Source organism: Phycomyces blakesleeanus, assembly GCF_001638985.1.
Source record: "Phycomyces blakesleeanus NRRL 1555(-) unplaced genomic scaffold PHYBLscaffold_16, whole genome shotgun sequence".
In the NCBI taxonomy this organism is placed as follows: domain Eukaryota; kingdom Fungi; phylum Mucoromycota; class Mucoromycetes; order Mucorales; family Phycomycetaceae; genus Phycomyces; species Phycomyces blakesleeanus.
In genome coordinates this window covers 1,029,553-1,042,104 of record NW_017265149.1, presented here as the reverse complement: position 1 = coordinate 1,042,104, position 12,552 = coordinate 1,029,553, and the positions used below count along the sequence as shown (strand labels likewise).

At 40.9% G+C, this 12,552-nt stretch overlaps 4 protein-coding genes across 4 annotated transcripts; 2 read left to right on the top strand and 2 right to left on the bottom strand.

Moving 5' to 3' along the window:
• Positions 1 to 3,762: 3,762 nt before the first annotated feature.
• PHYBLDRAFT_147884 (hypothetical protein) lies at positions 3,763 to 4,197 on the top strand (the record flags this gene model as incomplete). Its single annotated transcript, XM_018431967.1, has 1 exon — positions 3,763 to 4,197. The coding sequence occupies one exon, from the start codon at positions 3,763 to 3,765 to the stop codon at positions 4,195 to 4,197; it is 435 nt and encodes a 144-aa protein (XP_018289430.1).
• An 869-nt stretch (positions 4,198 to 5,066) lies between these two features.
• On the top strand, positions 5,067 to 5,516 carry PHYBLDRAFT_170754 (hypothetical protein; the record flags this gene model as incomplete). Its single annotated transcript, XM_018436422.1, has 1 exon — positions 5,067 to 5,516. The coding sequence occupies one exon, from the start codon at positions 5,067 to 5,069 to the stop codon at positions 5,514 to 5,516; it is 450 nt and encodes a 149-aa protein (XP_018289429.1).
• Positions 5,517 to 5,611: 95 nt separating this feature from the next.
• Positions 5,612 to 7,438, bottom strand: PHYBLDRAFT_170753 (hypothetical protein; the record flags this gene model as incomplete). Its single annotated transcript, XM_018436421.1, has 1 exon — positions 5,612 to 7,438. One exon carries the CDS (start codon positions 7,436 to 7,438, stop codon positions 5,612 to 5,614), a length of 1,827 nt encoding a protein of 608 aa, XP_018289428.1.
• A 1,174-nt stretch (positions 7,439 to 8,612) lies between these two features.
• PHYBLDRAFT_187784 (hypothetical protein) lies at positions 8,613 to 12,428 on the bottom strand (the record flags this gene model as incomplete). Its single annotated transcript, XM_018439421.1, has 3 exons — positions 8,613 to 9,713; positions 9,904 to 10,227; positions 11,641 to 12,428. 3 exons carry the CDS (start codon positions 12,426 to 12,428, stop codon positions 8,762 to 8,764), a joined length of 2,064 nt encoding a protein of 687 aa, XP_018289427.1. The 3' UTR covers positions 8,613 to 8,761.
• Positions 12,429 to 12,552: the final 124 nt, after the last annotated feature.

The window sequence follows — 12,552 nt, the reverse complement described above, 5'->3', positions numbered from 1 at the left end:
GTCTCAGGTTTGATTGATACTGCTGTAAAAACTGCCGAGACTGGTTATATTCAGCGTCGTCTTGTCAAGGCATTGGAAGATGTTATGGTTAAATATGATGGTACTGTTCGTAACTCGCTTGGTGATATTATCCAGTTCAGTTATGGTGAAGATGGAATGGACGCATGCTTTGTGGAAAAACAGAAGTTTGCTTCTCTTAGATGTTCTCCTCCTCAGTTCGTGAAGAAATACAGAGTAGATATGTCGAGTGGTGGTTTCAGAAAGGGTTCTCTGAACTATAACATTCTCAAACGTATTGAGGGTGGTGATAGTCAGGTTTTGCTGGATCAAGAATTCAACCAACTTTCCGAAGATCGTGAACTCTTGAGAACATTTATTTTCAAGAACGGAGAGGACAAATGGCCGCTACCTGTCAATCTTCACCGCTTGGTCACCAACTCACAGCAAATTTTCCATATTGATCCCCGAAAGCCATCAGACGTACATCCTCTTCAAGTAATTGACAGTCTCAAAGCACTTTCAGAGCGTTTACTGGTAATTCGAGGAAATGACAAGATTACTGCCGAAGTACAAAGAAATGCAACGACCCTTTTCAATATTCTTCTCCGTTCTACATTTGCTGCCAAGAGAGTAGTAGAAGAATTCCACCTGACATCGCAAGCATTCGAATGGTATGAAAAGCAAAAGCGCGTCCATTAATCACATAACCACTAACGAACTTTTTATAGGATTATTGGAGAGATTGAATCTCGATTCTTAACTGCTGTAGTTGCACCTGGTGAGATGGTCGGTACCATCGCTGCTCAGTCTATCGGTGAACCTGCTACACAGATGACGTTGAATACTTTCCATTATGCTGGTGTGTCCAGTAAGAATGTAACTCTTGGTGTACCTCGTCTTAAGGAAATTATCAACGTTGCCAAAAACATCAAGACCCCTCGATTGGAAGTCTGGCTGGATGCTGAGAGATCTCGCAACATTGAGTTGGCCAAGGAAGTTCAGGTTAACTTGGAACACACAACCTTGCACAGAGTCACCTCCGCTGCCGAGATTTACTACGATCCTGACCCGCGCACCACTATTATTGAAGAAGATGCAGACTTTGTCGATACATACTACCAGCTGGAAGACGATAACTCACCAGTCGTTACCCGTGTCTCGCCTTGGTTGTTGCGTCTCGAACTCAACCGTGGTATGATGATCGATAAGCGTTTGAACATTACCGAGGTTGTACAGAAGATTTCTGAAGAATTCCGTCACGATCTTCACGTTATTGGCAGTGATGAGAACTCTGAAAAGTTGATTATTCGATGCAGAGTTATGATGGATGAGAACGAAGATAAGGACGACGATGACGAGACAAAGGGTGAAGAAGACACTTTCTTGCGTAAGCTCGAAGTTAGTTTGCTAAGCTCTATCAATCTTCGTGGTATTACTGGTATCAAGAAGGTGTATATTGTGGAACGTAAAGAAACTATTCTGAATGCAAAGGGTGAATTTGAGACTACCCAGGAGTGGGGTCTTGATACCGATGGCATTAACTTGCAGGAGGTTATGAGTCAGCATGGTGTTGATGAACGACGAACATACTCTAATAACACAGTTGAAATCATGGAGGTTCTCGGTATTGAGGCTACCCGCAAGGCACTTCTCAAGGAACTTCGTAACGTCATTGAATTTGATGGCTCTTACGTAAACTATCGCCATTTGGCCTTGCTTTGTGATGTAATGACCAACCGTGGACATCTTATGGCCATTACTCGACACGGTATTAACAGAGCTGAAACTGGTGCACTTATGAGATGTTCTTTCGAAGAAACTGTCGAAATTCTTATGGAGGCTGCCGCTGTTGGTGAACTTGATGATTGCAGAGGTGTTGCTGAGAACATTATGCTCGGTCAGATGGCACCCCTTGGTACTGGTGAATTCGATGTTATGTTGGATGAGGAGATGCTGAAGACTGTTCAGCAAGACAACCGCCAGTTAATGCCCAATGGCGTAGCAGGCGATATTGCTGGATTCGCTACACCTGGTCCAGGATATATGACACCTAACTTAGCCACACCTTATGATACAAGATCTCCGGATTGGGTAGATTTCTCTCAACCAGGAACACCCTCTGAACCTCTCTTCTCACCGATGGGCAACTCTGGTGGATCTGGAAGTCCATCAGGATCAAGCCCCTGGCGTGGAGATCTCACACCATTTGGTACACATAGTCCAGGCTACTCCCCTACTTCTCCAGGCTACTCCCCCACCAGTCCAAATTATACAACATCACCTGGATACTCTCCAGCATCACCAAGCTATTTGCCTACTAGTCCATCATACTCGCCTAGCTCACCTAATTATAGTCCTACAAGTCCTAGCTACAGCCCAACCTCGCCAAGCTATAGTCCCACAAGTCCTAGCTACTCGCCTACTTCGCCTAGCTATAGCCCTACATCACCAAGTTATAGTCCCACATCGCCTAGCTACTCGCCGACATCACCAAGCTACAGCCCTACTTCGCCTAGCTACTCGCCTACTTCGCCTAGCTACAGTCCAACTTCGCCAAGCTATAGCCCAACCTCACCAAGCTATAGCCCTACAAGTCCTAGCTATTCACCTACTTCGCCTAGCTATAGTCCAACCTCTCCTAGCTACTCGCCTACAAGCCCTAGCTACAGCCCCACTTCACCAAGCTATTCGCCAACCAGCCCTAGCTACTCTCCTACTTCGCCAAGTTATAGTCCTACTAGCCCAAGCTACAGTCCCACTTCGCCAAGCTATAGTCCTACTTCGCCAAGCTACAGCCCTACTTCGCCAAGCTACAGCCCTACTTCGCCTTCACAAAAATAAAGAATGAAATTGGATTAGTTTAGAGCCATTAAAGCTTAGCAGGCTTTGCACATAAAATTCATCTGAATACCATATCTTTTTATCATATTTCTTATACATGGCTCCTTATGCTGCATGCTTTCGTTTTATAATATTAACAGCTCAGGTTATTCTTTTCATGAAATATCGCTTAACCATTATATATAAAAGAAAAATAAATAAAACGAAATGGCTTCATAGTTTTCTTGCCTGTCTTTTTTTTAAAAAAAATCATGTGCCCAAAACCTCATAATTCTAAATGGTTTAATTAAAAGCTCGATTGTTGTGTGGTAAGCCGTCTGGCCTTAATTTTTAGACGAATAATATATCATGAAGTACACGGTCCATAGCTTTTCAATTAAATATATATATACAGTGGGGCAGGTTTGGTGATAACACAGATTTATATTCTGTTAAAAAAGAAGCATGCGTATAAATATTGCTTTCATGTTTTACATTTATGATATAATAGAAAAACAAATTACTTTAAAATGTTGGCTTATCATCTTTTCAGTGAACCATCTCAATACTATAACTTAAGTGTAAATAAAGAAGTAAGGGGAGTAGTCTTCATTTGTATACATCTTTACCAGAATATACATTTGTGCTATTACCCAATCTATCAAACTATATATATATATATATATATAACAGGTTAACAACAACTAACAACAACAACAACTTTCGCTGACTTAAGGTCCAAGTCAGTACAGGCGTTCAATATCCCGGGACCTGTAATACTTTTAAGTAGGCGTTTCTGTAACGAATTTTCTGAGCAAATAAACAAAGGTTGAACAATGCTGATAAAACGCAACTCATATGTATCACAAATAATGTTTGATTATATTTAAATAGCGTTAGACATACATTCTCAAACTTCTTTACTTTAACTAATTGTAAATCATGAGCCCCAGCAAGATAGCCAAACACTATATTCAATCTATAGCAGTTTCTTTGGCGGAAATCAGAGTATACATTTCCAAACTTACGAAGTTTAAAGATTGTGAAAATTATTCAAGCTCCACCGATGTCCTAGAAAGAATGTCACAAACATCTCCATACACACTCAAGGAAGAGACTATAAGAAACAATCCTATCTTGAACAAGACACCTCCAGTCTTTTCTGGCCGTTGCAAATTAGTCGATTCATGGATTAACGATATGAAAATGTATATTCATTTTCACGAATTCAATGAGCAAGATGCTTTGTATATTATACCTGCTCATCTTTCTGGAATGGTCAGAGTTTGGTATGACCGTCATATTGTACATAATCCTTTATATACCTCTAAAGAAATGTATGAAGCTATCTTAAGCCAGTTTAGTCCGCTATCCTAAGATAAAATTAGCAAACAAAATGAATAAAAGATTGATATTACGAGCTTACAACGCTTTTTTTTTGCTTAATATACATGCATTTATACACTATTAATTGTGTTTATTGGAATCAGTTTGTACTATGGCAGACTATATAGATAATATTTTACTTTATGTTCGAGGCACTTTTAGTGTGTTTTTCTTCAAATAATACAAGTAGAGTTTTTTATCTTATATTTTACTTGGTAATTTGCTGGATCAGCTTTATAAAATACAGTTATACAAGCTTTTGATTGTGTGTGTGTCTGTAGATATTGAATCTAGTGCTTTGGAATGCTTATCGTATTATGATATCTTAATATAATAATAAAAGTACATATATATATATATATATCTATATATTGAAAACTTGCAGTATATTTAAATAAGAGATTAAACAGAAGCTATCCCATATAAACGTTAACATGTATGAAACCTGATCCTGATTTTTGCTCAAATTTGCTATGCCAAGCAATCTTGAGTAGCTAATAAGACCACAGTATATGTAATTGTGCGCTGGTATTAATAGACACTTTCTTATTTTCTTCTGGGGCTAGTTTGCACTCTGAGAGTTCATAGGTAAGAGTTTCAGCTTTTATATACTGCTATAAGTTTTTGAAAATTCCATTTATCAACAATATGATATACTAGGGTAAGATAAAAACAGGATTGGGCAGGTCACTGACCACAGTAAAAGTTGTTTTGGGGGGAATAATGAAGTACATGAAGTATCCCTATTTTTTTTTGGTGAATATATTATATAAAATGAACTAAACGTTTATCTATCTTTATTTGTTACTTTATCTTTTCCAGTCATCCTCAGAAATCATTTTGAGTATAAAATATAAATTATGAAAGTAGAAAGACAAAGGCCAGGAAAAAGCACTTTTCCTGAGGAGCTCTCGAAATTGGCTTTTAATAATAACTTCAGGCACGAAGTCGACACGAAGCGAATTACAATCAAGACCATAGATAATAGGGACCAAAGGCAGTCAAAGGAAACCGGAAAACAATGCACTGAAATCAATAGCAATGCAGCAAGAAGAATATTCTCTGACTACCCGTTCCATTCTGACCTATTTCCGGAAGAAGACGTTGCATTCTGGATCCTGAAAACAAAAAGCTTCATACACTTTAATCTTTTCAGCGAAGAGGATGCTATTAACGCAATTCCTGTCTTGTTTCATAATTTTTCAGCAGACAAAACCATAAGTCGTATGCTACTTAATTGTAGAACATCTGGAGAAATGTACAAAGTTATTCTTGAAAACTATGATGATGATTTATTCGATCTGTTTTAAAAAATAAAGTATTTTTTTATTTTTATTCTTGTAATATGTACTTTTTCTTTTATTGATAGTATTACACTTATTTTAAGAAGAGTATGATTACACGTCTATATTGAACTTTTATAAGTAAGATCAAAGCTTTCAATAACTTCGCATCGAATTTTGATGTAATTCAACGGAATGACTTCTATATCTAAAGTATCTTCACAATCGGATACGCAAGTAAGTATTTCAAACCATCCTTTGGGTTTAAATTGGCGAAGTGGGATCTTGTTTCCGGCTTCAATGCTTTCGAAATTTGCAAGAAATTCACTTGAATCTTTATCTGCAATATTTTCCCACCTTATATCGGAATCGGTGTTCTCTTCTATATATCCTTTAAATAAGATAGTACCCTTGATCTTGGCTTTGAGGTCAGGCAACAAATCTATACGACAATGCTGGTCATAAAGCTGGGTAATCGATAGCAGCACATTTTTCATATTGTTGATAGGACCTTTTACTCCACGAACATATACGCGATCAAACTTTATTGATGTAAATGAACTGAACGGCATGTCGATAAAGATATATCCATGCCACAGATAGGGTGATTCGGTTATCAGTACTTGAGACATAAAGAACGTATCTATGAAGTAGCAGCGTCTAGAGAGATAACTGAACAGACTGAAATCAAAATCAGCATTTTGAATTTCAAAATTTCGCAGAGAATGGCTTGGCGGAAGTTTGTTGGCACTTTGACTGAGGCAGAGTTTTTTAATGTTGAGTTTCATTGTCACCAAAACCGGGAAATAGTTTAAGATTTGGTCAAGCTTGAATACAGTTCCTCTGGACTTGATATCCAAGACTACCAAAGAAGGACAAATCTTGAATGAATTGATTATTGAGGTTGGATATGAGCTGTATTCCTTAATTTCCAGTGTAAGTCTTAAAAGAGACTTGTATGATCGCATCAAGGCTTTTAGTACGCTAGTTGTGTTGGATGAATCTTCGTCTCGTGTAGAAACGAGGCAGTTGACATCCATCAAGTGGTTTGTATTTAAGAAGAGTATCTGTAAAAAAGAGGGGTCTATAATTCCACCACGCGGATTGCTTCTAAAGAAAGCCGTTTCCAAGTGGTTTAGTGGGTCCTTCAGTTTCAGCATTGCTTGTAGTACAGATATTGTGGTTTCGACTTTCGGTATCTCGACTGGGCGACAAATGCTGTAAAGTTCGCATAGCTGTGGATATCTTTTAGCCCAATAATAAAGCCATGTCATGGAAAAGGGCTTTCCATAGTAGGAAAAAGAAATTAACCTAGGATGTACGGGACCTGAAGATATTGTCTCAAAATCTGTGGTATCTATTGGTTCGAGATCTAGGTACAGAATGAGGGTATCGAGTTTGGGTAGCTGCTCTTGTAACAGATCTAAATGTGTCCAACGCATACTGTATTGACTGAGATCATGACTATTTCCGAGGTTGAGCTCGGCGATATTAGGCAGGTATGAGAGCACAGGTACGATATCCTCTATGCCGAATATATCGCTCAGAACATGAAGGTAAAGTATGGTCAAAGATTTCCATTTTTTCCAGTTGTGGTATGGATAAGTACAGTAGTTCTGAAAAGTGCTGGAGGTGATCTGAAGATATACTACTGACTGGAAATTGTCTTGAAGAGAGAGAAATACATTTTCGGGCAAGATGACGTCCCCGTTGATAATGATGCTCTTTACGTCGTCTACATGGCTGTGGACAAGGGATTTTTCATTCAAAAGTAGGTTGTATAGAGCTTTTGCTTTTTTTTCTGTTGATATTTGGATTATACTCCATGCTTTCTCCATGAAAGGTACCGTCCATGCTCGGCAAACTAATGCAGTCTCGCTACAGCACTCTATCGGCAAGTAGAATGCGATATTAACAAGAACCTCGTGTGGGAGTCTAGATACTGACATACTGAAAAGAGAAAAAAGGAGTATATTGTTTTCAATAAGACAACACCTTTTTCCTTTTTATTCAAGGCTGGTCATTGTATTTTTTTTTTCTTCAAGAATATCGAATCCTAAAAAAAGGTAACTTTACAGCCATGAGACATTTATGAAAGACAACAAACCAGAAAAATAAAAGTGCTCTTGAGGAGATTATATTATTTTTAAGGTGGCATTATTTACCAAAAGAACAATACCCTATATCAAAGACATTTTGTCATCAATCAATTTTATACAAGAAGTGTCTGTTATTTTAGGGCGATTTAAAGACGCGAGACGATTACACAAAATGATTCTTTTCTGTCATTCGATTAAATTTATTTCATCAGCAAGCATTAATCATGGGTTAATCTAATTTGAATTAAATATAAAGCTACCAAAAATATGGTTTCAATATAGTGCTAGACCATAAGAATTATATGTACATGAATAATGAACTAGTACGTGGTAATAATACAATTACGAAAATACTAAGCTTAATAATAGATATTTTGATGAATCTCAGACTATTAGTAAAACAGAGAATGAGACCTTGATTACTTTGACTCTTATGAAATGTGTTGCTATAACCAAAATTGGTGTATTATATGTACTTGGTACAAAAGGTACCATTTTTATAGAGTTGATTCCGGTAAATATATATACATATGAAGTGGTTGCTTTCATATTTAGGTACATTAATTGTTCATTTGATAAAATGCTGGTGATCTGGGAAAATAATAACAAGGTCATGGTTTATCGATAGGTAAAAAGAAAAGGACCACTATTGATATCCCCTGTAACGTTGAATAAGCAAAACTTAGGATAAGCCTACTATTATTTTCTGATATACACAGTGCTTAATGAGAAGTAGGTGTTGAAATTCTGAAGAGAGCCCAAACCAAATAATAGGATTTTAAATATTTGCGCGGTAGGTAATATATGCAATGCACTGCTTCTTATGGTGCTTTAAAGCAAAACAAGATTAGAAAGATACAACAAGCCTTTAATATATACGTAATGATTATTATTTTTATAGTTAATTATAACCAATTTTACATTACAATAAAAACTATGATAAAATAGAACAATTAAAAACAAAACAAAAAAAAATAATAGGTTGGATTAAAGATGTATAATTTGTTTCAATTTTACTATCATTTTTTTTTTTTTGTAGGGAGCAATTAGAGCTCAGGTTTTTATTGTGAGGATCACTAGCTAAAAAAAAAGGACGCACGTCACAAAATTTGTTTTTGGGTTTTTGCTTTTTTTTTTGAGGTGTATATGTAAGAAGGAAAACTAAAGGTAGAGCTAAGTAGCAAGAGAACAGGCAAGGTCATCAAGAGATTTTTCAGCCTTAAATATGGCAACCAAGCGGGAAGCGGTAGATAGGACGGTGGAAGATACAAAAGGTGTATTGTCGAACACCGTGGACCAATGATGTCGCCAGATCGCCAGAAGGGCACAGCTAAAGAGAGAGGCGGCGTGAATATCAGAGGGGCGGGTATAGGGGAAAGACAGGTTGTAAAATGCATCATGGAGTATAGGAAGAGTAGGATTAGATCCAAAGACATCTTGCCAGAATGTAGACCAAACGTCAATTTTGAGGGGGCAGGAGAAGAGGAAATGGTCGAGTGTGTCTGTAGAGGCTTCACAAATGGGGCAAGAGTCGGTGGGGAAGGGGCCAGGAAGTATGCGATGCAACAGGGAGCGGGATGACAATTTGTGGTGCAGACCTCGGTACCAGATGTTGCGGACATGGTGGTGTATAGGAAGGTTCCAAAAGATTCGCCATTGTGAGCTGGACAGTGTAGACGACAGGGGAGGAGAAACAGAAGAGGAACAAAGAGAACGATACATACGAGGTTTCAGCTTGGACCACGGTATTCCAGGTAAAAGGCCGCAAACAAAAGGGCTAGCATTGATTGATGAACCTGAACGGGAAGGAATGGAAGGGTAATTGAGCTGAAGGATATGAGAAGGGAGGAAAGCGCGAACAAGGAAAGGTTGTAGCAAGATGTCGCGAGAGTCAACTCTCTTGAAAAACTTGCGCAATATGAGCGGGTTGCGTGGGAAATCAGCCGGCGCTCGACGGCAGAGAACGTCGAAAGAAGGGTCAACAAGAAAGGCATCTTCAACGCGGAGGTGTTGCCAGGAGGGAGGGAAGGAGGTAGTGCTTGTGGCTGGTAGGCATACTGAGCGGAGGGGAAGTGCTAAACACGTAGCAATGTTGGGGGCAAGGGAGGAGAAGTCGTGCGGGAGCCTATCAATAGCAGAGAATATGTTGCGGAAGCAACCTGCAAGGCCAGTTAGATCGGGGGGGGGGGCGAAGATCGTGGAAGAGAAGTGGCAATTGGGGGTCGGTGCCAGACGTATGATAACGTAAGAGAAAGGACAGCCAAGGAGGAACTAAGCCAGAGGTGGAGTGAGGAGAGAGACAGAGAGGACGTAACCAGCGCAGCTGAAGAGCACCTTGTTGTATAGAAGGATCTAATACTCCAAGGCCGCCAGAACGAAGAGGGAGACAAAGAGTGGACAGCTTAATGGGAGGAAACATTCGGTGCTGCAAGAACTGACCCATGACTGACTTCACTTTATCGAGAAACGACACAGGAACAGAGATCACGCGTAGGACATGCCAGAGACGGGAGAGAATGAGAGTATTGAGAACGGTGGCACGCCCCCGGATCGATAAGGATCGAGTGAGGTGTATGGCGCAGGAAGATTGTATGGTTGTTAACAATGAGGAACAAAAGGCATCGCGTTGGGCAATCGAACTGACAAGAGGGAAGCCAAGGTAGCGGAGGGAGTCAGGACAGGAACGGTCGTGCCAGGATGTTATTTGATGGGCCTGTAGGAACGTGATCCAGTGAGGAAGTGGTTGTCCCGAAAGCGATATGGCCTCCGTCTTGGCCATGTTGATCTTGGCATTGGAGGCCCGAGAGTAAGTGGCAAGATGTGTGTGGAGGCGTGTGAAACATTCGGGTGTGGAGAGGAAAACAATGACATCGTCCGCATATGCAAGACATTTGACTGGAGGGGGGGCTGGAAGGATTGGCGAGATAGGTGGGAGAAACCCAGAAAATTCAGGGTCATGTTGGAGGCGGCGTAGAAGAGGCTCAAAGGCGAGATTGAAGAGAACGGGGGACAGAGGATCGCCCTGTCGGAGACCGCGGTGCTGAACAAGTTCTCGGGAGATATGACCGTTCACATTGACTCGTATTCGAGTAGAGAAGAATAGGTTGCAAATACAATCGACGAGAGAGGAAGGGAAACGGAAATGGCGCAGGACTTGTCGCAGGTACGAGGGGTGTACACGATCGTAAGCCTTTTCTTGATCCAAGAGCAAGCCAATACTGGTGGATTGAGTGAGCCGGGCCTGTTCCATAATGGTCTTGACGAGCATGCCATTGTCAGCAATGAACCTTCCCCTCACAAACCCGGTTTGATATTGAGACACAATTGAGCTGGCAGCAGGAATCATACGGGCATTGAGTAGTCGAGTAAAGACCTTTGCATCAGTGTTAATCAAGGCAATAGGTCGCCAGTTCTTCAAAGATGTAAGGTCTCCTTTCTTCGGTAGCAAGGAGAGACAAGTAGATTGCCAAGAGGCAGGAAAAACTCTAGTGGTGAGAGCGTCATTTTAAAGCTTTTCCAAGATATGAGCACACGCGGGATGGTCAAAAAGGAGACGAAGGATTTCATAGGGTATCCCGTCGGGACCGGGACTGCTGGCGGAAGGAGACCGCTGCGCACCTTCTCGTATGTCTACGATGGAAAAGGAGGAAGTGAGTTTGTTTACAAGAGCGTCAGAGAGAACAATATGAGTCGGAAGATTATGTAGAAGGTCGTCTACAGCGGTTTGCTCAATGTCATCGGGGGAATACAAATCTTTATAAAATGCAGCCGCGGAATCGGTCATGATAGAAGGCTGTGTCGAAAGGACGTTGGTGAAGGGGTGGCGTAGGCCAGAGATCGTCTTACGGACTTGTCGTGTTTCAATCGTACGTTTCAAGTAACCGGCAGAGGTCTCACCCTGTTCCCGCCAGTGTTTTCCAGCGCGCAATGCCTGTGTTTCTACCTTTTCGTGTTGTATGTCCTGAATCTGTCGTTCCACAAAAGGAAGCTGGAAGTTAATGGAGGGGTTGAGTCGGTACTTTTGTATCAGGTGCGCGCGCTTGCTCTGCAACTGGGCTTCTATCGTAGTGAGGTTGCGGCGAAGGCGACGGCAATAAGAGCGGATAAAATGGATGACATCGGTTTTGAGACTATCCCACTGTTCTTGAACAGATAGAGATGTTGGTAGAGAGTGGACGAGGGAATGAATGTGAGAGTCAAGCTGGAGGCAGAAATGCTGGTTGTAGGACAGACGTGGGTTGGCACGCCATAGGCCTTTCCCCAAGACAGTGCCTGAATCAAAGAGAAAAGATGCGGAAAGTAGGAAATGGTCTGACCATTGCGGATGAATATAATCCACGGAAGACGAAATGCGGTGGGAAAACATATCGGAAGAGGAGAATATATAGTCCAAGGTGGAGGACGTTGTGCCGCGATGGAAGGTAGGCATAGGGGTAGAATCAGGCATAGTGACACAGTCAAAGAGGTGGTCAGAGAGGAATTGGAGCCACGTATGAGGTGCAAGTCGGGGCCGAGGTGAACGAGTGTGATAGGAGTGATTAAAATCTCCCAGCAGGATGAAGCGTGAAGGATGAGTGGGCAATAATAAAGAGTTAGCAAGCAGGGCAGATAGGAATTTATACCGCTGTCCAACTGTAGCTGGGGCATATACCACACAGATCTGAAAAGGGGAAAAATTATTGTTGGCATGCTCAACTGTAGCAGATATACATCGGCCACAGACAGAGGTTAAAGGGTTGACAATAGAAATCATAGGAGTTAGGCACACTAAACCACAATGTTGGGACCAAACTGAGGAAGTAGTCCTAAACTGCATATTGAATGTGTTCTGTATATCCATAGAGGAAGCATGAGTTTCTTGCAGGGCGAGTATATCGACATGCTGAGAGCGTAGGTGGCGTATAAATAATGAGCGTAAGGTGGGGTTGGCCAATTTGGCCAGGCCTCGACAGTTTATCGTGGAG